At 35.2% G+C, this 25,128-nt stretch overlaps 4 protein-coding genes across 5 annotated transcripts; 2 read left to right on the top strand and 2 right to left on the bottom strand.

The window, feature by feature from the left end:
- The first annotated feature begins 280 nt into the window (after window positions 1-280).
- Window positions 281-14,212, top strand: LOC129942745 (cytospin-A). Its single transcript, XM_056051791.1, has 10 exons — window positions 281-1,952; window positions 2,021-2,158; window positions 7,114-7,290; window positions 7,387-7,488; window positions 7,556-8,554; window positions 8,612-8,777; window positions 8,846-8,994; window positions 9,046-9,159; window positions 9,224-9,805; window positions 13,574-14,212. Exons 1-10 carry the CDS (start codon window positions 1,452-1,454, stop codon window positions 13,661-13,663), a joined length of 3,018 nt encoding a protein of 1,005 aa, XP_055907766.1. The 5' UTR covers window positions 281-1,451; the 3' UTR covers window positions 13,664-14,212.
- LOC129942754 (COMM domain-containing protein 10) lies at window positions 13,737-15,112 on the bottom strand. Of its 2 annotated transcripts, XM_056051812.1 has the most exons (3): window positions 15,039-15,112; window positions 14,842-14,965; window positions 13,737-14,788 (listed from the first exon to the last, which is right to left on the bottom strand). In XM_056051812.1, exons 2-3 carry the CDS (start codon window positions 14,871-14,873, stop codon window positions 14,224-14,226), a joined length of 597 nt encoding a protein of 198 aa, XP_055907787.1. In that variant the 5' UTR covers window positions 14,874-14,965; window positions 15,039-15,112; the 3' UTR covers window positions 13,737-14,223. The 2 variants fall into 2 exon arrangements, with proteins under 2 accessions (XP_055907787.1, XP_055907786.1); XM_056051811.1 differs by having other exon boundaries at window positions 14,842-15,082.
- Window positions 15,113-16,199: 1,087 nt separating this feature from the next.
- On the top strand, window positions 16,200-21,449 carry LOC129942753 (serine/threonine-protein kinase fray2). The gene is made up of 4 exons (XM_056051810.1): window positions 16,200-16,392; window positions 16,555-16,657; window positions 20,590-20,749; window positions 20,812-21,449. The coding sequence occupies exons 1-4, from the start codon at window positions 16,279-16,281 to the stop codon at window positions 21,335-21,337; spliced, it is 903 nt and encodes a 300-aa protein (XP_055907785.1). The 5' UTR covers window positions 16,200-16,278; the 3' UTR covers window positions 21,338-21,449.
- Window positions 21,330-24,927, bottom strand: LOC129942755 (iron-sulfur cluster assembly 1 homolog, mitochondrial). The gene is made up of 5 exons (XM_056051814.1): window positions 24,701-24,927; window positions 24,573-24,626; window positions 24,403-24,478; window positions 24,244-24,318; window positions 21,330-21,682 (listed from the first exon to the last, which is right to left on the bottom strand). The coding sequence occupies exons 1-5, from the start codon at window positions 24,782-24,784 to the stop codon at window positions 21,579-21,581; spliced, it is 393 nt and encodes a 130-aa protein (XP_055907789.1). The 5' UTR covers window positions 24,785-24,927; the 3' UTR covers window positions 21,330-21,578.
- Window positions 24,928-25,128: the final 201 nt, after the last annotated feature.

Genomic DNA, 25,128 nt, shown 5'->3' on the forward strand with positions numbered 1-25,128 from the left:
TCTCAATTTCAATGATACTTATACTACATACAAAATCTCTGCTTCTAAGATCGTCATCGTGATCGTTAGTTAAGTACGGCTACGGGATCAGCATCATTCATCCATCGGAGAGCTTGATGTTGATCGTAGTCGCCTCGTCGTCGTCGTCGTTGTTGTCGAGTCGATCGTCGCTCGTCGTTGGTTCCCATTCCGTTTGCATTTGCTTTGCTGAGTGCTGTGCCACTTCCAAGATTGTACCCCTACTGCTATTATTGTTGGCCTTTTCTTACCCGTTTACCTGTTCAGTGTTCATCCAATAGAGGCTTCGGTGTCGGTATCGGTTTCGGTAGTCTCTCAACAGCAACACACTTCGATGGAGATGATCACTCCGCTTTAGATCGTCGTCGTCGAGTCGTTTTCTTTATTTTTTGTTGGCGTGTAGCAGCTAGCTGCTATTATTTCTTTTTTCTTTCATTCTCGTCGTCGCTCGTCATTGTCGTAGCTTTGATTTAGCTTGTTCTTTTATCCATTTGGAAAATATTTTCGCAGTATATCTACATAAATTTATGTCGCGCGTGTATTTATTATATTTATTCGTCTGTTTACGCATTTGATTCCCACACACAATTTATAAATATACATAAATGCATAAAGCTTCAACGAAGGTCACGCAATATGACAAAGAACTACAAATCGCTCCATAAATAATTATTATTTATTATTTTTAACTTTTTCTTAAACAATATTTGCTCAGTGATTCAGACTTGAATAGAATAGATAACCGACATTTTGAAAGACAAATAAAGAGTGAAGTGAAAAATGGAAAATAGAATAATCCCAATCCCAAGTACTGCATCTGAGTCTTGGTTTTCCGAATAGAAGAAAAAGAAGTTTTAAATGCTTGCAATATACCTACGAAGATCGAATTCAAGAAGCAATAAAAAAAGAGTTGTCTCTCCCCAAAAAAATAAAGAAAAAAAGATCACAAGATAAAAGAAAAATAAAAACTCCCTTTTTAAGTTGATTTCTTGTAATTTTCTCATAATTTGTATACTTTACCTACTTGTTGCACATTCTTTTTATTTGTTGGTTACAACGCATTTATGTATAGACACTTGTATAGTATACACGATTTTGTTTCTTCTTTGCACATGATGCATGCAACATCGACTTGGCGACATATTTTCACTTTTTAATCTCTTGACACACTAAACGGGGAAAAATTCATACGACGACGTAGTTGAGAAACAATTCACAAAAAAGAAAATTTTACTTAAAACAAGAAAAACAACTAAATTTCCCTTCTGTAAAAAAAAAAACAAATAAAACACAATCTTCATAAAAAGAAAAGAAAGGGGGAGTGGCATAAGCTAAGCGGCAGCACATAAATTCCACTTGTTACACTTATTTTTTTATTTCCAACTCTGCACAAAATCACAGAAATAAGCCTAATTTAGGAAAAACAAATCAAAATGATTAAATTAAAATCCCTGTTTCGCAGAGGGCAGGGTCCTTCTGGATCAAAACGAAGTGGTGGCGGAGGAGGAGGAGGAGCTGCATCATCATCTTCGAGTCTAGACCAAGAGAGTGTATCCTCATCAGTGCAGACGACCAGCAGAAAGAAACAAACTAACGAATTTGTTGATTATGCTGGAAAGCCTGATAACGCTGCATACAATTACAATTTCAAGGATAATCAGAATAACTATCGGACTAATACTAATTCTGGCAGCAGTAGTGGTGGAAGAAAGAAGAACAATAATAACAACGCTCAGGTGTCAAATGTAATGCCTCCGGTTGTTGCAGCGGCGGCAGCAGCAACAGCTTCTCATCAACCACAAGCGCAATCAACTTCAGCAGCTAATGTTACAACAGCGACAGCTAATAATAATTTAAATAATGTAGATGCCAACGAGTGGAATAAGGACTACAAGTTAAATAACTATTTGGCAGCTGAAAACGATCATTTAGAGGTTGGTTATCAAAATACTTTGATTTTTTAAAAATTAATATGTAATGTTTTATGTTTTTTTTTCATAAGGCTAACATGATGCAAGAACTCCAAACACAGCTTGAGAGGCTGGGAAGAGAAAATATATTATTGGAAGCTAAAATAAGTGAACTTATGCCTTATCAGAGTGAAGTAGTTAAGCTGCGAAATGAGTTACTTAGAATGCAGGTAAATATTGATCTATACTTAAAATATATTTTCTAGAGCTTAAATCCCCAATACTCGTATGTTGTTATATAACGGAAGAAACTGATTTAGCCCCAGCAGTAGTAGAATGTAAGAGACATCGTTCTGTTTAAATTTGTAAGGTTTGTATGTATCCTTACTACATATGTGTGCATATGTAAGTTTTATTGTATAAAATGTAATCATTAACGGAAAAAATAAAGTTAGAAAAATGTTGTAAACTACGACATATATCACAGCAGTAGTAGTCCATACCATATTGGTAGATGAGTGGGTCTATTCCGCAACTATTCTTGGAATCATTTTTAACAAAACAAGAGTCTATTCAATAAAGTTGTTTTTTTTTAGCTTCATGCATTAAAATTGATTTTATTTTAAGCTGTTCGGATTAGGCAGAAAATTCTGTGTCCGTGGAAATAAGTTGGATCTGGGAGTAATATTCAAATTGATGTCATGTTTTGAATATCTGTTAAATCTTAATATAGACAGGCCCCTTTGGCTTTTATCAAAAGAAGAAGAAAGAGATTTAACTTTTCCTTGTATCAAATCAAAGAAAAAGTCGCAGGAATTTTTAATCAGAGAATCAATTTTAAAAAAAGCTCCAAAATGCAAAAAAACTACTCACCTTGTTTGGGTGCCGGGTTTCATATCTTCATGACGCGGAAACTGTAAAGTGAGTGCGGTTAACTTTGAAAAAAATGAAACAATTATACCATTTTTTAGACAACAAATCTAACACCGGTATACCCCTACTTGTTAACTTATGCTAAAGCATGATATCATGAATAAAACAAACCACATATAGACTAATATCACATCTTCTCCGTCAATTAAACTGATTTGGTCAATATTTGATGCTAAACACTCAAAGCAACTTATTTCTGTTGATGCCTAATACTTTTTGACTTAAAACACCTGTAAATAATTTTTGCAAAAGCTGTTTCTATGTTCATGTTCTGCCCTATCACAAAGACGAAGACTCCAATTAGGAGACTTCTACTACAGTGATCCGGCTGATCTGAGAAAGATTAATTGTCTCAAAGACTCCATAGCTAGCACCTTTTGGTTTTAATGAGTAAAGTAGATCTTTATGTCGCATCACAGCGGGACAACTATTGGTCTAAGAGTATTGGCTCTTCGGATCAGCAGCCACCTTAACCTAACCTATTGTGAAATTGTCGTTTCCAATTTTGTATAATAAATTTAGAACGAAATATAATTTTCACAGTGTGATCCTATTTCCTTTTTTTAATTGATATTTCTTTTTTATTATAAAGTTTGAACATTGACGTTATGTGTGATACACTTCATCATTTAAATGACCACCGCACGAATTCTTTTTTAGGTACTTTTTGACCATTTTTTGACACTTAACTTGATGAGTGTTGATTTTTAAGTGCTCAAGAGATAAAAGGTTTTCATGCATAAACACTGTCTGTCGCGTAGCCATACAAAAAAAAAGTCCAACGCTGTCAAATCGCATGATCTTAATGGCCAGTTGATATTGCCTCGACCATAAATTACGCGCCCAGGAAATGTCTCTTGCATGAAAGCCATAGTCGCTCGAGTTGTGTGGCATGTGGCACCGTCACATACATAAACACTGAGTTACAAAAAAAGTGGAGCACTTTGTTTCTTCAAAAGTCGGTACATCTAATAAAGGCTTAATTCGCCTGGGCATACCTTGGATAAAGTTTGTTACGATGGTATCGTCCAAATTTTTCCATTCGTCCACTAGGGCGGGTCTCAGCCCATTAAGTGTTTCTGGAAGGGCGGGTCGTCTCCTTATCATTTTTTCCAGTAGATCCCAAAAGTGTTCGATTGGAATTATATCCGGGCTCATCGCAGGCCAAGTCATTACATCAATATCCACTTCTTGTAAGTAGTCGGTAACGCACCTAGCAATGTGTGGTCTAGCATTGTCCTGCATTAGCAAGAAATTGTCTCCAATAAATGGTGCGAATGGAATCACATATTCCTCCAGAATTTTGTTGATGTAGTTACTGGAGTTTATCGATCATACCACGATGCACAGCTCGGTTTTTCCGTGCATGGAAATTCTCGCCCACACCATGACGAAACCTCCCCGGTAGTGTTTGCGCTGGGCAACTGTTTCCCAAGAGTATCTTTCACTTGATCGTCTCCACATTCTGCTGCGTCCATCTGGTGAGCGCAGGCAATACCTGGAATCACCAGTGGACTCTTCCCCAGGCGGCCTCGGTCCAATCTCGGTAAAGTTGAGCAAATTCCATCCGACGTCGCTTGTGCTGTAGTGTGAGCCTTGGTACACGAGCAGGTCTTCTTGCTCACAGGCCACTTTCCACTAATCGCCTCTGTTGCTCTGGGGCGACCTAAGCCTTTCCGCCGTTTGTAGGATTTGGTTTCTCTGTAGCTTTGAATGGCTCTTCTTACCGTCTTCTTACTTCGTCCATCCTCAACTGAAGCCAGTGCCCTGACGACTTCTTCTGCCGTTATTTGCATTTTTTTTTTCACAAAACCACTAAAAAACTGTTAAAGAATCAAATTAAAATAAGCCCATAACTAATTAAAACAGTTTTCCTCAATATAATGCAATCAATGCACTAATGTGCGGTATATTATATAAATAATAACAACACATAAAAAATTTTGACTGCTCCACTTTTTTGTAACTCAGTATTCCCCAAGTCGTATTTTTTAATAGCATTAAAAAAGAAGCAATTTATCATATGACCATAATGTTCCGAATTGTCGGTGACAGTAAGGTCCAATCCCACCTACCTCCGGCCCAAATAGCGCACAGTGACTTTTTGTGGATGTAATGGCCACTCCTAAATTACTTCTGGATTCTCAGAACCCCAAATACGAGAATTTTGTTTTTTACATACCCACCGAGTGTATACGTGCACCGCCTATTGTCAGATATCCATTCGACTTATCTACGACGTTGAATAGTCAGCTGGCTTCAGTTGTTGTGTGAGCTGGACTCTATAGTATGGATGTAGGTGTAGATCCAAACGCCATAATGTGCCGTAAGAAAGTTCTAATTGTTGAGAACGACAAGGAATCATAACAATCGGGTCTTCGGCAAAACTTTCACTTACATCAGCGATATTGTACAGGCCTTACAATATCTGTAACCAATTCAGTCTCTTCAAATTTAATTCACAATTTTGCCAATTGCTTGTGTAGTTGGACGATTATGTAAACCATAATCTCCTCTTAAAACACGGTATGTGCCTCTAGCAGAATCACCATTTTTATAGTGGGTTTTAACAATTTGTATGCGTTGTGCAGTAGTTAAACGATCCACTTTTCCAATTAGTTTAACAACATAGTTTGACAGATGTCGAATTCCAACCCCTTCACTTTTGAAACCGCAAAATGGACAACCCATTCTATTTTTTAAGAATTATTTATAAAATATCATTGTCAAGTAATTTAAAAGCGTACGCTGAAGTGGATTTTTATTTAATATTCATGTATCCAACAGAGTGTTAAATCGAGTTTTTTATTACAAATCTTTTTTATAAATAATCAGTTTTATGTCCTATTATTTTATGTTTTTTTTTAAATTAATAGAATTTTTTAGACATTGAACTCTCATAAGAATAACGCACGTTTTCTTGATGCTCTTAACAAACGCATTTCATTTTTGTTTCATTATTTTAATCAACAACACTTAAACTTTTTTGGCAAATTGCCGGCATTTGTCGGTCTATTTTCAATATATTATACTTGTCAGCTTATTTTATACTTAATTCATAAAAATCCAGAACGAATATTGGATGTTTTCCTTTTATTAATGTTCGTTTTTGTTTGGGTTGAAACGAAATGTTGTTATTTGCACGTCATTTTTATCTAAAATCAACAAAGATAGAAAATATAAGATTCTAGAAAATATGATGGAATTAGAAAATTCTCGTCATGAATAGATGAACAAAGTATTGTTGATGATAGAAGTGTGATGAGTGAGGTGAAAACGTTGGCATGGAATGAGGCTCTTTACTGTCTCGAACTCAAAATTAATTTAAGAATCTTTGTAAATACCAAGGAAATGAGATAAGGACTTTTTTTTAGAAAAAAAAAAATATTTATGCTGTGTGGCGGATTTCTTACACAGATGTAAAGTGGCTTAAGTGAGACCTAAAAGAAATAATTGTGACCTACTTTACAAAGTAGTATGGTCTGTTTTCTTTAAGAAAGATTTAACGTTACCAAGAAGAATCAAGGTTAAGCAATATTGGTTTGCACTTTACTCTAGTGCCAAAGCGAAGTAGAGCACATAGAACAGTACAGACTTGAATTTAGAATATTTGTCTTCAATATTGTTTTTGTGATAAAAACACATCAATAGCTTTTAATTCAAATAAAAGTAATAAAAAAGAGTTCAAAGCAATGAAACTTCTTCGAACTTCGTATACAAAGATGTCAAGATTGCAATCAAATCAAACCTCACCTCTCACTCCAAGGAATGACATGTTTGAAAAAAAGTATTTATTTATTAAAACTAAAACAAATAAGCATCTCTTGATGGTTTCGTAATGCTTTAAATCAATCCCATCACATCACTGTATTTTGCAATCGTTGTCTGTGTCACATTCGTTTTCCATCAATAGTTTTGTTTCATTACTTGTGACACCCCAACTCCCCTTCTAAGCACCTGACTAAACAGACTTGTGGTAAATATGTTCCATATTCAGGGTCTCTAACTCTCTGTCTGGCTGTGTCTGTGTTTTGGATAGGTACTTCCATCCTCGCGCGCACTTTGTAACTTCACCCTCTTTAAGCTTCAAAATGTAATCAATCGTAAAACCGCAGTGAACGAAGCGAACACAATAAATAAATAATTGCGGGGCTAGATTCTAAAAATTCACGGCATTGAACAACAACAAATAATTTATAAATTATTTTATTTTTCTCTCATTTCTTCCTAAATTAAAATAAAATTAAAACAGAACTTGCACGAGAAGAGCAACATGGAAATTCAAAAGCTCAAATATGAAAATGAATCTTTACGTAATCGCTTGCGGGACGTCGTCAACTCACCCCTGTCCGATGCTGAGAAGCATCAGATAATTCAAGATTCTCAGCGGTTGCACAGTTCCGCACCAGCTTCTATTGCGTTGCCCAACGTAAGTTTGATTAAAGATAGAGTTGCTTTTTGATTTCAACTAATAGAGAATATTTGTCTTTGTTTATTTTTAATATTCGTCTTTTCTTGTCTTTAGGCCAATGAAAATGACGGAACTCCGTGTGTCACACCAGATTGGGATAAGAATTCATCTTCCAGTGAAATATCAGTAGCCTGTTTGCAGGATAAAATAATTCAGGTGAGTTGTCTGTGACTGGTACGTCTAAAAGCAATAAAAAGTTAAAATATTTGTACTTGCTTTTAAGATGGAGGAGACTCATTACTCGACTAATGAGGAGCTTCAAGCTACCATTCAAGAGCTTGCGGATCTTCAAGCTCAACTAACGGAGCTTCAATCAGACAACGAGCGCCTAGCGGACGAGAAAGATGTTCTCTTTAAATCGCTCTGCCGGCAAACGGAAAAACTCAAAGATTCCCGCACCCAAATCACAACACTCCAAGAATTGCTTTTGCGAGAATCCAACCAGGTTGAAGTTGGTACTAGTGAGCGAGAAAAGAAGCTCTTGGATTTAATCAAAAACTCGCAGGAAGAACGGGAAACAATTTTGCTTAAGCAAGAAGAGATGAATTCCGAACTAAATGAGCTGCGTCAATCAGTTGAGTGCGCCAGCAATGATAATAGTCGCTTTAGGGAACGCATCTGTTTGCTCGACTCGACTGTTGATGCTGCAAATGCCGAACGCAAACAAACAGAAAGTGAACTACAACAAGCCAAAGAGGAATCTTCCCAGAAGAGCATAGAGATAAGCCGCCTAACAACTTTGCTAGAAAATGCCCGTGCCAAGATTGAGGAGCTTGAACAGGACTTGGCGCGTGGTGAAAAGACTGATTTAACTGATCTACTAGACGCAGCTCGCAAAGAGAAGGATCAGCTAGAGGTTAAAGTGGCTTCGTTGCAGGAGCAATTGTCACGGAGTCAGAATGAAATAAGAAAACTCAAAGATCAACTGCTGGGCCTTACTGAAGAATGCAAAGTCGCCAAAAACAATGCCAAGTGTGCATTGTCTCATTTGGAGTATCGCTATGATACACTCCAGCAAGAGAAAGACAAACTGCATTCGGAATACCAACAGTTGCAAGACAATACGGCGGAACTCCAAGTACAATGCAAATGCCATCTCGAGGATAAGGCACAGTTGCAAAATCTGCTCGGTGAAACACAAAAGCATTTGGAAGATGCTGAAAGAAAACTTGGCGAGAAGGATGAACAACTGCAAAAAGAGACTAAATTGAGAAAACAAGAGGTATGTAGTAAAAAAGATCGATGGTGTGTTTTTTTTATTTAATTGAATCTCTTACAGGCTGAGGAATGGCAGCAGTTCCAATCAGATTTGTTAATGACGGTTAGAGTTGCAAATGATTTTAAGACTGAAGCGTTATGTGCGCGTGAACAATTGGTTTTGGATAACAAAACGCAACGTGAGAAAATACGAATGCTAGAGCAACAAGTTGAAAAACTAAACAAACGTAAATACAATCAGTAAAGTTCATTTCATTCTCGAGACTTAATAAATGTTTTTTGTTTCTCTTTAAAGAAATTTCATCGGCAGATACAACACAACAGTCACTCTTGACAACTGTTCAACAGGAAATGGCTTCGCGACGTAGTAAAATTTCACTATCGAAGCAAGATTCAAGGTTGTCGGTAAAGACATTGATTGAAACTATCGAGAATAATAAACAAGTAAGATATTAAATTAATATTGTGGGATAAGTAACACAGATTAATTTTTAGACCAAATCCGAAGAATCTGAGTCCCGCTATAGCTCCACATCGAGTCTTAACAGTGGCACCTCGGAGCTCACTCATGGGACAAACACTAACATTCCATCTGACTGGTCAGACAATGTAATAAACCATAAAGCAAAAAGGCTTTTCTTTCTTGTTAAACAATCTTTTGTTTTTGTCTTAGGTGCGAATTCAAACAACGACCGGTCTTAGTGGGACAACCACAAACTCTACAACTCCACCAACATCTACCAACACAACCACAACCAGCAGTGCCAAAGGTCCGCTGCGAGAACAGCAACAACCAACCATTGTACCAAGCAGTATGCATTTTCATAGTATTAACAATGTCTCAAAGTCGTCGCTGCAAAGTGGAGTAGGAGGAGGAGGAGGTAATGTTGGTGGAGTTGGCAACGGAAGCGCAAGCATTGAAAAGAAAGACCAATTTATTATTTCCCGAACTGAGAGTAGCAGTCGATTTCTCACGGCTGGCGAACGAAAGGATCCATTAAATATGCTTGTGAAAAATGGTGGTTCCAAGAGGAATGCTCTTCTTAAGTGGTGTCAAAATAAGACAGTGGGCTATCGAAATATTGACATTACGAATTTTAGTTCGTCGTGGAATGATGGTTTGGCATTTTGTGCAATTTTACATTCCTATTTGCCCGATAAGATACCGTATGATACGCTGAGTCAAGCAAATAAGCGGAGGAATTTTTCTTTGGCGTTTGGTGCTGCTGAATCGGTTGGAATTCCTACAACTTTGGTAAGTTTAATATATACTTTATTTTGATTTCATGTTAGGCAACGGCCTAGTCACTGATAAAGCTTCGGTTACCATCGATCACCGAAATCAATGATCAGTGACCGTGGTTAGTAGACAGATGGGAACCGTCTCAAAACCTACCGCGTGCTGTTGTCATGCGTTCTTTATTTCTGTTATTCTTTCTCTTCTGTCCTTCTGTCTTGTATTAATGTCTTGTGTTGTTATCACCTTACATAGTCAAGTCGCTGTGTTCTCTACTCTGTACATTTATGTGCTGAGTAGTGTGTAATCGAATGTAATGTTTTCATGTAATATCCAACTAAGATGCTATTGACAGAAAAAGTTCAAACAATCCAGAAAAATTGATTAATACAATTTTTGAGACGAATTTTCTCCCGCTCCCTTGGAGTTACTCTAGTAACAAAAGATCTTGACACTAAAAAAAACTTAGGCGGGAATACTCTGAAGAAGGTAATTTTCAACGCTGGGTCAGCTTTTTATCAGCCCTTCTCTACAGATCCCTTTCCAAGCAGATTGAAAACAGCATTTGACTAAACTGTCCCTTAAAAAGGCGAAAACTCCTCCGCCTTTCCTCTATTGTTAATTTTTACCTACTTCATTGGCATTGGCAACAATGCTGTTAATAGAGTGCTGAAAATGATAGACATGTTAGTTGAGTTACTGAAATATTGGCAACTCTCGTCGAATTTTTTCTAGTTTAATTAACAAAGTTAGAGAACAATAACAACTAGCATATCTCTTTAAAAACAGATTTAACATTATGTACAGAGATTCTTATTTTAGCCGCACTACACGAATGTGGAATGCTTTACTCGGTTCAATATTTTCTACTCATTTCAATGTGGAGGCATTTAAAATGCATGTACATCGTTGTTATTATAATTTTACACAAAATAAAAAAAGAGATAAAACGCTCACCGAAGGCTAAAACTCAACCAACATACGTCTCCAGGCAACTCAGTGCCTATCTAGCTGCCTCCATTTTCGCAAGACAGTTAACCAAATACCAATATGATAAATGATGTCCATTTGGAGATAAAAACAATCATAAATAATTTAAGATCATTATCATTTATGGGACATTGGCTGAACTTTATGTTTTTGCAAATATCATCGATAAAGATTATAAATAAAAGTGGGCCAAGAAGACTGCCCTAACTCCTGAGGTACATTTAATAGATCTCGAGGTTTGATTTTCAAGTTTTACTTTTTGTACTGTAATATCAGTGAAAAAAGCTGAAATCCACTGAAGGAGATTAGAGTGAATCCCAAAGTTATGAAGCTTATAAAGCAGTTTGTTGTGGCATACAGAATCAAATGTCTTACTAAAATCGGTGTAGGTAGCGTCTACTTGACTTTGACTTATATGTTCTATTACGAAAAAAATCCAGTTTGGTCTGTACTAAACTTAATTGCAATCTAAGTCCAAAGTAGCAGCGATTAGCATGAGTTATTCTCCGTTTGATTTGTGCCCTGGTATCGTTAAGACGTCTTCGTTTATTGTCCTTTTTTAAAGACAGCACATATTGGCCTTGCCCGCATTGACAACTAAATCCATCTTCTCTGCTTCTGTCGCAATGCTCAAAAACGCTCCACTCACATCGCGCTTTGATCTACCAGGTATATCATTATCATAGGTGTATCCAAGTAATTGGAACATTGTGCCTCTACTGTTGACCATTGTTTCCAGAGTGATGTTAAAGAAGTCGCACGAATATCGCCTGATCTAAAACTTTTTTTGACAGCAAAAGCATTTGTGAAATCGTTTCCGACCTTTTTAGAGCAGGGTACCATGTCATTCTACATAAACGGACAAGTTTGACAAGGATGCCGAAACTAGACATTGCTCTGTAAATTTCTTTTCTGTAGATACTGTCATACGCAGCCTTGAAATCTTTAAAGAGGTGGTGGGTATAGGTTTGAAGTTCCTGTGTTTTTTCCTAGATTTGCCGTAATCTGAATATTTGTTCAATGGTGCATTTTTCTGGTCGACTTCAGGCGTTCACATGATACGGCCAAAAGGATAAGATTAGATTTGGTTTTTATTTTGATTCATTTTTTTATAAAGTTTACAAACAAAAAGTAGTACCCGTGGCATGATGGTTAGTGCGTTGGACTGTCATGCAAGGGGTCTTGGGTTCAATCCCTGCCTGTTCCATCTTAATTTAAAAATTTTCGCGGGTTCTGCCTCTTGCGAGGAATTGACAAATCCTTCAAGAGTAATTCTTGTCATGAAAAAGTGCTTTCTCAAACTAGCCGTTCGGATTCGGCCTATAATTGTAGGTCCCTTCCATTCCTGACAACAGTACTCGCACACAGGAATGGTTGAGAGTTGTAAGTCACTAGGCCCTGGTTCAAAACGGACTGTTGCGCCACCCCATTTGATGGATTTTACATTCGATGTTTTATGTCCACTGCAAAAATGAGCTGGTGTAAAGAAGCTTTTAAATCACCCTGATTATTTCACAAAAGATTATGTTCCATTCCACATTCTTTTGCCAAATGTATCCAATCAGCACACCAACTTGTTTGGGTTCGTATTATTCGAAGCGCTGCTATCTTCGGAAGCCTATTATTATTGCTCATCTTCATAATTTTTAAGATGTAATCCACTTGCATTTTTAGGGTCCGTATGAACAAAGGTTATAATCCTTATTTCAAAATAAGAACAAAGTTGGATGCATTTGATGGCAGTCTAAAAATACGCTTAGTAAAGTAAGTTTCTTAACTATTTCATATTGTTTCGTTCCCCAAGTTTGTGCCGCGTAAAACATGACAGTCTCATAAACCGCTTCAAATATCTTGAACTTGCTGCTATGTGCTATACTTTTGTTAGAAAAACATCTTTTCCAAGTTGCACTAATTGCACAACTAGTTTCTCTCTGACATGAATTTCCATGCTTACATTTTTCGTTAAGTGAACTGCAAGGTATTTGAATTCTGTGACAACTTCAATGACCTCTCCATTATAAGATCATTTTTCTTTCGCCGAATTGCGGCCTCCTCCTCGTTTAAAAATCAATATTTTGGACTTATCAAGATTCACCATCAAACTCCAAAGCTGACAATATTGATACAGGCGGTTTATCATTAACTGCAATGATTCAGGTGATGATGCCAAAAGAACAATGTCGTCCGCAAACAGCAATGCTTTTGTTGTTTGTCCGACGAAACCTATGCCACCTGTTAAGAAGTCTGTGGGATCTTCAATAAACAACGCGAACAGACTCGGACTCAATGTACAGCCCTGTCTGACCCCCTATTGTGTTTTAAAGACATGATCATTTCTGTAGTCAGTTTTCTCTTACTTTTGAAGAAAGTACGGCAAAAAGGATGTTGTAAGCGATATTTCTAAGACTGAATTTACTATGCTGAGATTCCACTTATTGGACCTGCTTTCTTTCTACCATATTTTGCAGATGAGTTGTAGCATACTCCTTACTAAGTCATCGCCTGCTACTTTGCTAATCGAAAGGAGTCATTGACATTTTTAGGGGATACAAATATGTTTCGCATATCATTTAAATAAAGTGTAAAATCTTCGACTTACTTATTATCTTGTTATTCTTAAGTTATAGGTTCTAGCTAATGTGTCCTTAGGTAGATAAACCTTACTTCTTTTTTCCACTGATTGCTGCAATTGTTCTTTTTAAGAAACAACATACTGTTTCCATACATTTTGTATATTATGTTATAAAAAGTCAATCTCTTAATTTTATTAACAAAAGTTTTTCTTTAATTTTTCAGAACATCAATGACATGTGTCAAATTGAACGACCCGACTGGACGCAAGTTATGAGTTATGTTACGGCAATCTACAAGCATTTTGAGACCTAAAATCCTCCATTTTTAAATGTTAAGGGCACTCTTAACAAACCAGTTAAAGTGCGAATTAAATATAAATAACAAATTAAATTAGATAACCATTATTTTATTATTATTATTAATATTTTTTTGTATATATTACTCTTATGACTGTGTCTTATTTATTTGCTAAGAAAACAAATTTTATATAATATATACACGAGATATAGATTGAAAACAAAGAGAAGAAGTTTATTAAAAAAACAAAACACATCGCTTTCGCATATTACTAAAGAAAAACTACACACTGGAACAACAATATTACACACGATATAAATTTTAAAACCTAGATACACATAATTTTTGTAACTAACTTTTCCCCTAACCGCAAAGCTAAAATTTGAATTCAAAGCGCTTTTTTTTAATGTGATTTAGGACAAAATTTAAGCAAATTTATATGAATAAAAAAACAAAAGCTGGAACTTAAGTGCTTAGTATTGTTGCGATTAAATTTTAGGCGAGGATTTGAAGAAAAGGGGAAAAGAAATAATTAAATAAAATTAAAATACAAGTTGAAGAATATTTTTGATGTTTTATTTCGAACTTCGCATTGCGTCCAATTCGTTTTGGATTCCCTCGAACTGATTGTATAAGTTGAGCAATTCGTCATGATTCATTTCCCAATTGATGTCCTCGCCAGCTACTGTCTTCAGTTGGAGCACTGCCAGAGCTGTTTTCTCTTTTTGCTGACAATGTGATGAAATTTGGACATTTAGCTTCCAGGCTACATCTTCGATTTCATTGGATTCGTATTTGCCCTCTTGGAGATTGTCCAGAATTGGTTTTGTATTCTTGATCCATAGTTTGATGATGGCATCGACTTTGTCTTCGTTTAGTTTGAGTTTGTCGCGTAACTCCATTTGAAGTTTTGTCGGCTTAATGATAAATGTGGAGGTTCTCTTGAGGATGTACGAGAATGTTTTGATCAAGAGAAGAAAATCAGCACGTGGAACACCAACTAGCTTCTCCAATTGCTCTAGGGCATTCTCGGGTTCGTTGTGGTCCTCATTAGGGCTCATATTACGATGGACATAATCTAGCACAGTACAGAAGACATCGTAGTTGAGAGAATTGATAATTTTTATACCTTCACGAGCTCTATAGACAAATAAAAGATAATTTATTTCAATACTGCGAGTTTGGAGTTTTACCTTTCTGTAATTTTAATCCAATTAATGCTCATCTTATTATTTTTATTTATAACGAACTATAAAATGGAAAGTTTTGCGAGATTCTTTGTTGAAACAAACAAGAAACGAGTTACATTTATATTTACTGGAATGTAGTAGATAACATTAATTAATTATTAAGATTAACTTTATATTCGAATATGTTTCTTTTACACAACCTCGACTTGGAATTCGATACGTTCCATTTATATCAGTTTTGTTTTTGTGTTTTTTTACGTGACATCAAAATGTTTCCTTTTTTAGCTGTCAAGCTGTCAAAATAGAAGTGTTTATAAAAAAGGTTTGTTCAGTTGTTTGGCTTCATGAAAAAATATTTATGTCAGTTTGGTTTATGTTAATTCGAATCTGAAAAGTAGTTTGTGAATTACTCAAATAATTCAAAGCGAACTCAATAGAAGCAAAGGAAAAAAAACTAGTATTGGACTTCATGGGCTGTTTTAATTAATGAATTTCAAGAGTCCACAATACTTGTGTATATCGTTCTACAATTAACTTTTTGTTTTGAAATCACACAATTGAAAAAGTGCATTGTTTATAAAATGTACGGTATTTTCTATTCACTTTTTTTCTTTTTCAAGGTTTATATATTTAAATGCTAATTCAAAAAAGTCTGCACGAACAAATAATGTCACTGCAACCACAAGATTCCACCCTGTAGTCTCTTTGATAATTACTATTTTATTTTATTGACTGAATATAATATAATTTAGAGTTGGTGGTTTTCGTCTATTCTTAATGCTTTCATCATAGGTCATATCCCTATTAAAGAGCTATGATTTTGTATACAAAGTAGGAGCATTTCCTTATTGAATTTCAGAATTATTCGTAACCAACTACTTAGGGTCAGTTCCTCATTAGTTATTTAACATTTAATTAGTGGTCCAACTGTTTTAAAGCATGGCCATATACGACTGAGCCAAAGAGCCAAATAAACGTAAGGGGAGAAACTGAGGAGGCTCTGTTTTGCTCTATGGATCCATTTAGGTTTTCAGAAATTCAATAATCAAAGAGATTGACAGAGCGGGAGAATGAAATAAAAACAATTCTCATCTAGAAATCAAATTAGCTTTGTATTTGTTTTTTTTTCTATTCTCGAGAAATCAAATCCTTAAAAATTCTGTTTCCAGATTTCTCATAGAAACAGGGTGACATTTTATTTATACATATATTTTCTGAAAATATTTCCATACAATTCTGAGATCTTAAATATAAACTAGCCAATTTCATTCTTTAGCTCTGTCAAATGACAAAAATTCTCATAAATCATAGAAATATACTGAAATCGAACAAACCTAAATGAATCCAAATTCTGACATAAGTGACATCACAAATAAACAATAACAAAGGAAAGTCCTTTGAATAAAATGTATATTCTTTCCTACAATTTATTAATCAAAAATGGACACTGAATCCCATTTAATAAATGAATTAGATCAATATATCGCTTCAGGTAAAAATCGTTTGGAAGCAATTCTTACAGCACTTGATTGGACAATAGAAAATACATTCAAGGTAAGGCGAAGCCGACAGTGATTCAGAGAAAGTGCTGATGCTTATGGCAAGGTCAGGCCAGCTTTATTTGTTTGCGCTGGTTGTTTATATTATATATGTATACGAATTTTGTATTGCAATTGACCTTCTCATTTTGCCATTGTTTTTATTTATTGTTTTTAGGAGAGAACGTGTACGACGAATAAAAGAAGAAGCAAAGAGTCTATTGATAGAAATGATCCATTCTTGCCAGATAGTTTTGGTTGCACAAATTCGGTTGTAATTGGTAAGGCTTTTTAAACATTAACATACATTAGGTACTTTCAATAAACACAGTTGCTTATTTAAATTAGTAAATAAAAAAAGTCAGAGCTGGTTAGAGTAAATGGGCTGGTTCAGACAACATAAGGGACTTCATTTGCAGTCAACTGCATTCCTTGAACATACATTTTGACCAAGACAACTAGTTAGTTTTTCAAGTCACAAGCCTCTACTTTTAGTTGATCGCGCGTAAACTACCAAAAACCTTATTGTTTTAAAAATACTCCTCAGGCAAGCTACAATTACATCTCGACTTCAATTTTGTATTTTAAAGAAATATTACTCATTCCTTTTCCAATTTGACAAGGAACCCTTTCACGTGAAACATCAAAAAGAATTGATATTATTGAATTGATGAAAGAATAAATAATAGATCAATAAAGTTCAGGTGCCCTGCTATGTACATACATAACTCGATTCAACTTTTGATTCTGTTCGAAACTCATTTCCGATTCTACTTTTAAATCGTACTACATATGAAAGTAGAATCAGATGCCGGTTATACTAACTTGTTTTCAAAACAATTTTGTACATTCGAACGAGTATCAAGTTGTTTGACAGTTTTAAAAACAAAAAAAAAACATTCAATTTTCGGAAAAAGAATAATTATTACAAAAATGGACACCGTTGGAATTTGGTTTAATTTGCAAGGAAATGAAGAACGGTACGAGCAAATTAAACGCAGAAGAAATAGAGATAATTCCAACATAATGGAGCTGAGTGACAAAAAATTTGTACATATGTATATGTATGTATGTATGTATGTACGGTAGATTATTTGAACGCATTCTTAATAAAAAATATAGTTTTGTTAAGAAATATCGTCTTTCTAAAAACGGATTTATGTTCTTACTTAACACCATATCATCCGACGTGACTACTCACAGAAGACAAAATGCTGTTAAGAATATCATTAAGTTATCAGCAGCATTGAATTTTTTGGCAAAAGAAGGTGCCAAAACCAAATCGGTGGCGACAAGAATGCTGGACTTGCACAGCAAACCATGTCAAAAATACTTGCCGAAGTTTTGACGTCAATCCAAAGAGTCATGTGCCCGCTGATGATTATGATGAATTTTGAAATTAATGAGGAAGAGAAACGAAAGTCCGAACCCTTTTTTTGGCAAAAATCACGAATTCCCGGTGATTCGCCGGGCTATGAGTGAGCATCTCTTACACTTTGACAAAAAAAACTTCGCTCACAAACACGTTTAATGTAGAGTGATCATTTTCGATTTTGCCATATTTTGAATTCTGCTTTCGAGTTTATTCGAAAGTTCATAAGAATATATTTTGGCACTTCTGGAACTATTCGATTCTCGTTGGTTCGAAAGTAGTTAACTAGATACATAGTACCAATTTTTCGAATTCGAGCAATTCCATTGTAGAATCAAGTTACATAGTAGGGCCCCAGGTTTCAGTTTATTGAAAAATCATTATTAGCTGTTATTTTGACATAAGTATAATTGACTTGATAGTTAGAGAGATTTTTCTTGACTAACTTTCCAGTCAGCTTTCCATTAAAGTTGCCTTAATTGGAATCTAATTTTTAGGCAGCTAGCCAATCAGATGCTGAAAAATTTCCTGACTTTCAAGTCCCTTATGTCGTCTGAACCTGCCCAATGACAAACGCTCTAGTACTGCGCCGGGCACAAAGTACAGAGTCTTTGAATGTTCAGATTTCCGCAGTTCACCCCTTATTAAATGCTTTACTTAAATGGATCTACCGCGGATATTTTAAGCTAATGATTATGTTTAAAATGGTCTCATGGAGCATCAAAAGAATTCCAACAAAAGAAGCTTAGTATAATTTCAACAAAAAATCATTCTCGACCAAGATATTGATTGAACTAACTGATTTCTGCAATCATAACTAAGACCTCTATACAAAATATAACGAGTTTGAAAAAAGTAATAATTCTACCAAAACTTTATATATCAATTAGTTTAATCCGCGAGGGCATCTACCTACTGGAAATACTACTACTATTTTTCATAGACGGTTTTAAAACCCCATACAGCACATCGTTTGCTTCAACCTACAAAGATGGTTCCCTTCTGTCCCTTGGAATTCTGGACAATATTGTCTCTGTATTCAGAAGGCTAAGATTATTCCCATACCCAAAAAGCAAACAAGTACTGCTTCCGTTTCTTTCGAAGGTGTTTGAAAAAACTATTCTGTGACAGATCCAAAAATATCTTACAATCAACAACCTTCTTTCTACCTTCTTTGTAGAAAGCTACGATTTAACTTAAGGCTTTCTTTAGAGTCAAGTAAGCTTGTTCTTTCGTATCTCAGCGGAAGGCAACAATGCGTGGTGGCCAATGGATACTCGTCCACATTTCTCAATGTTTTGAGTGGAGTGCCACAGGGATCTATCCTTGGACCAATCCTCTTTTTACTTTACACAAATGAGTTACCACAAGTTGCTAAACATTGTTTAATTCATCTTTATGCTGATGATGTGCAGCTCCTGATAAGTCGACCTTTTGGGGCTAAATATGATGCCGTAGCTTTAATGAATGAGGATCTGCTCCGCATTTCACAGTGGTCAAAAAAGAATGATCTCCGCCTGTTTAAACCTGTTGAAACTTGACGACGAAATCATTGAATATGTTAGCACTGCTAGAAAGCTAGGAGTAGTATTCATTCGCACTCTGAATTGGAATGACCACCTTAATAGTGCCATTGGTAAAGTCTATGGAATTCTCCGTCTTCTTCTAGTCACTCGAAATTTCATCCCGATCAAAACTAAACTGCTACTTGCTAAGGCCCTTATACTACCAATTGTGCTGTATGGGTGTGAAATTTTTTGTAAACTAGACTGTGTGACTAGCCGCAAATTGAATGTTGCTTACAATATTGCCCGCTATATTTTTGATCTACGTCTTAATGTAGCCTAGACAGTTTAATAAACTTTCGCTCCCTGAGTTACCCGCATAAAATCATCCAAGCACAACAACCTGATTATCTATACGGTAAGCTGAATTTCCCTCATTCAACAAGGTCCTTTGCTTTAATATTACCCCGATACAATTTTCTAAATACTGATCGCCAATTTTGTATTCTTATTGTACGCCTTTGGAACTCTCTGCCCATCGCTATGAGAAGAATAAGAAGCATAAGTAGATTTAAATTTTTACTTTTGAACTATTTGGCAAATAATTGATGTTAAATTTCCTTTTCTTTATATAAATATGTAAATAGATGCTAAATTTCCTCTTCTTTATATAAATATGTAAATAGAAGTCTTAGTTATATAATTTTTATTCAAATTCTGAAATTAATGTAAAGGTTTGCATTACTTTATAAGACTCATGTCCTACCTTGTAAGCGATTTTTGAAATAAATAAAATACAAATAATGTGGGTTCCCGGTCACGCTGGGATTTTTGAAAGAAATAAGACGTTCGACAATTTTGTTTGTGAAAGACGTTGTTTCTGGCATTATAACTAACTTTACAAAAAACGGATCCCACACATTGTGTTCCGCTTCCACTTGCAGCCATTGTATCCTATGATTAGCATTATCTTCTCAATGTTTAACATTAGCACGAACATTCTCTTTTTGAATTTATTATTGGTCTCTCTTCAAGCAATATTCACTCCCTCAAAAAATTTTCCAAAAATATTGGATCTTAAATATTAAAAAAAAAAATAGATCTTTTTATGTTCATACAAGTGTACGCTCAATTTTGGGAGTCACTGTAATTCGACTTAAGAGAGATTAGAGTTTGAACTAGAACGTACCCCAACTTTACAAAGTATTATCTTTAAATACTTTTTAATTTATTCCAAAGTTTCGAAAATAATTGTTCAATTTCTTAAAAATAATTTAACCGACATTTTTGTTTCTAAACTGATTAGAACTTAAAACAAAACAATTTTGCATTTCAGAAAAATCGGAGCTGCAGACAATTGTCAGGAAGCAAAATGTTTCCGTACCAGATAAGTTTTCAGATATTCAGTTAAATTTTACAAGAGATCAAAAATTGAAAATTTATAATTATGTTATCGCTAACACCACAAAGACTTCTGAACCCGAACTTAAAGTCTCGTAAGGCTGATATATGTATGTATATTATAGATGAAATATTAATAAATATATTTTGTATCTAGATTTCCCAATGATGATATCAATAACGCTATGACCTTTGCCGAAATTGTTGCTAAAGCTAAGAAAAAAGACAAAAAACTACAAAGGAAATATCGAACAAGTAAACCCACGCATATTGAAGAAGTACGGAATTTAGTTCACTTGCAGATGCAGGCCTTAGAAAAATACTTTAATCCAAAATCGGAGTCACAAAGTCGAAGTTACAGGGACAGAGACAAAAACTCACGAAGATCTCGTTATGAAAGAAGTCAAAGCATGGATGAACCTACTCGAACTAGTTCAAACGAATGTCGATACAGAACAACCAGTGGTCATCATCAAAGCAGAAGAAATGATAGAAGAGATCGTTCTACAAGAAGTCGAAGTAATGATCGAAGACATCGATCCAAGGATCGAATTTCACCAAGAATTGTCCACCAGAGAAAACGCAGTAGAAACAGAGATAAAGTCGACAAAAGTAAAGAAAGACATAAGCGAAGTTATAGTCCAAAGAGCGAGAAAAAACATAAACACTATCGCAATCATTGAACTTGCGTCATTTACGAGTAAATTAACTCATTTCTCTTTATTTATTTCGTTTTGAAAATATTTGAATACAATAGCAGAATATCTTTTCTACAACAGGCTTTCTAAGCATTAATTTCATGTCTATTCATTTTGTTTACTACTGAAAAATAATTTAAATTAAGCTATGCTAAATTTAAAAAGAAATTAAAAACGAGGCAAAATAGAGATTTGGTTCTAAGGCAAAAAATCAAGAAGTTAGAGATTAAAAACTAAACGATTCGCCGCATCCACACGTGCCCTTGATGTTAGGGTTGTTGAACACAAATTCACTGGAGAGTTTACTTTCAACATAGTCCATTTCAGTTCCTGTAATTAGAGAAAAAAATTTAAAGGTCAAAATTATGGTTTGTTGTATTTTATATAACGAATCATGATAAAAAAAAGTTGCATAAACGAAGCTCAGTGGACAGATGAAAGATGAAGAAATCATGATGCGGTAAGCGTTCTTGACATTTCATATTCCCTTTTTTTTATTTGAATAGGTGAAGAAAGTAGACCCTCTAATAAACATCGCTTACTAGATCCTTTCTGCCGTATTATGTGAACGTCTGAAGCCGTAACAACCTGATAAGTCTAGCAGTGTGGTTCAGAACATAGGATATATTGAAAAAGTACTAGATGATTGTTTTATTCGATTCGAACATTTTACAGAGTACGAATTCATAAACGAATCGAATAACAGATTCGAATCGGATTGGCTTTCGAAACGCATTACAGAGTAGGGCCCCAGGAAAGTTTACCATTGACCAAATATTCACATTAATGCGGATCTTTAAAAAAAAAGAGGAACTTTAAATCGATACCCACCTGTTCTATTCATCGACTTAAAGGTTGCTTATGACGGTATCTTTAGAGAAGGCCTTTGAAGTGCCGAATGACGATCCAGAATGCACTCTGCTCGATAGGTCGGAAAACATCTCACCAATGCTTTTGATGTCAAAAAACGTTTTAGACAAGACAATGTACTTTCATGCGACTTATTCAACATAATTCTGAAAAGAATTTAAGCAAAAATCAATCGGTAACACTAGAGGCACAATCTTCCAATTACTCGGATACGCCGATGGTATTGACACAATTGAAAGATCATTGCGACAGAAGCGGAGAAGATAGGTTTATTGGTTTATGAAAGCCAGACCAAGTATATGCTATCATCAAGAAAGGACATTGAAGGACGACGAGTTATTGAACAAAATGTCACCATGGACAGCTATAACTTTGAGGTAGTTAAGGACTTTGTCTACCTAGGAACCGCTTTAAATCAAACTGAGAGTAACTATTGCAAATTGCTTCTTCTTTGCACTCAAATGCTTAAGAAATATCTTGAAGAACGGAAGTTTGTTAATGGCCGGCAGTATGGCTTTGGTAGCAATAGGTCCACTGGTGATCTCATGGTTCATCTCACCGAACAGTGGGAAAAATCTTTACATCGTTTTGGCGAAAGTAAGATTATTGCACTTGATATTTCAAAGGCATTTGATAGAGTTTGGCATCAAGCTCTCTTATCGAAAGTGCGTACATTTGGTATTGATGAATCCCTTCTTCGTTGGGTTAGAAATTAACTTTCGGACCATTCAATTCAAGTAGTATTGGATGGGTTCAAATCTGATATTCACAAAATAAACGCTGGTGTTCCCCAGGGCTCCGTTTTATATCCGACTCTCTTTCTTATATTCATAAATGATCTTATGTCTGCCACTTCTAATCCATTAAACTGTTTCGCCAACGACAGTACCCTCAGCTTTTCATACTCGTTTCTAGATTCACATTCTTGTCCTTCGGATTTGGAACTTTAACGGCAGCGTATGATAAGCTCATAGAATTTAATGCTTCGAAAACTCAATGCTGTCGTTAAAGCGTAACCCACCCCCGATGCCGCTATCCATGAGTGGCCCTTGCATCCCTGAAACACTAATCAACTTTCATTACTTCTTATGGAATGATCACATATTCGATATTGCCAAAAACGCTGCTAGGTGCTTAGGATTTCTCTGATCTGGCTGCAATTCGTCCAAAACTTGAATAAAACTGGCATATTTGGGCAGGTGCCCCTAAAATAAGTTTAAGTATTTTGGACAGGATCCAAAAAAGAGCTTTGAAAATGATAGGCGATAGAACTATAACCGAAACAATTACGTTACTTGAAAACCGACGCAATGTTTCATGTCTTTCGTTGTTCTACCGATATTTTTATAAACATTGTTTTGTCGAATTAGTCAGTTGCATTCCCCCCTCAAACAATTCAGCCTTAATACTCGTACTTCTAGGAATGCACATCAGTTTAACCTTGAGCTCAATTTCGGACGTACTGTCAAGTATAGAGATTCCTTTTTTAACCGCACATCGAGAATGTGGAATGCTTTACCCAGCTCTGTTTTTCCCTATCATTTTGATATTCAAAACTTTAAGACCAATGTGCATCGGTATCTCCTCTTTAATCCTTCCCTATTTTCCTAAAGCTCGCGCTGTCTTTAAACTTTAAACATGTTAAGGGTATTAATAACCCCGTGAGTGACCGTTTATTATAAAAAAAGGCAATTCAGTAGCACTATTGAGCATTTAAAGTCAACTTCATATCGTAACTTATGCCCTAAAAAAAGATGATTAAAACTAAAGACATTTCAAGTTTGTTCACCAAGATTTCCTTGATATTTCTTGCGAATTATGATCCACACTCTTCAAATCTGTAATTATTCCGATTTTACTTCTTTCTAATCAAAAATGTGTGACTTGTTAGATTTATTGTCTTCATGAGCTTTGTTGGTTATGCAACACAGAATGCTTTTTGATTAAACTCTTAGTAGAGTTCTAGAGTTCAACCATTTGGCTTTAAATGTAGGAACAAGTTAAATGTTAAATTATCTCACCTAATAATGACAATTGTGCTTTCTTATCAATATAGACTTTAACGCCATCCTGAACGACTTCTTCGTCAAGCTTGTCTGCAAAAAGATAACAACGAACCATAAGTGTGTAGGTCATTCAACCAATATTACTGAAAGGATTTTTAAAAATAACTGACTCACCCTTTTCCTTAGCATAGTCTAAGGTGTATGATAAACCATTGCACCCACGCTGTCTAACACCAACTTTGAGACCAGTCTAAAAAGAACAAGTAATTAAGTTTGTGTTGTTATTGTTTATTTGGGAACTTTGATTCAACAGAATCAATTAATAAATTTTTGAAATATCTTACGTATTCGGGTTGTTTTGAGAGTAGTTCCTTAATACGTTGTACAGCAGAAGGTGTCTAAAAATAATCATAAAGAACAAAAAAAAGTACAATGTATGGAAGCTGCGAAGATTTCTTTTAATTCAAACTACCAATGTAAGGGCTGCGCGTGTTGGCAACAGCTTTCTTCCCTTTAGAGCACGAACTGTTGCAGTGGCGACTACTTTAGTTGCCATTACAATATAAAATATATTTTTATTTTATTGTATAATTATTTTGAATTTTTCTTCAAAAAATGTTTGCTAACAATTTTATCTTTTACTATTTTCAATTTTTCTTCTGGTGAGTTTCACAACAAAAATCGATCAGCTGATTGGTATCAAAATGACAGTTGATTAAAGTCTTAACGATAATTGCGAATGCGATACGTAGTATAACGTGTGGTTTGTTTGTAAGCTAGGTTATATAAAGTTCTCGATGAAGGAATTGATATCAATTTCATATTGAAATTCAGATTTGTTGGAAAAGGATACTCGACCGGAAAGGAAGTAATACTAAACAAATTCTACACTTCACTTCT

Source organism: Eupeodes corollae, chromosome 1 (assembly GCF_945859685.1).
Source record: "Eupeodes corollae chromosome 1, idEupCoro1.1, whole genome shotgun sequence".
In the NCBI taxonomy this organism is placed as follows: domain Eukaryota; kingdom Metazoa; phylum Arthropoda; class Insecta; order Diptera; family Syrphidae; genus Eupeodes; species Eupeodes corollae.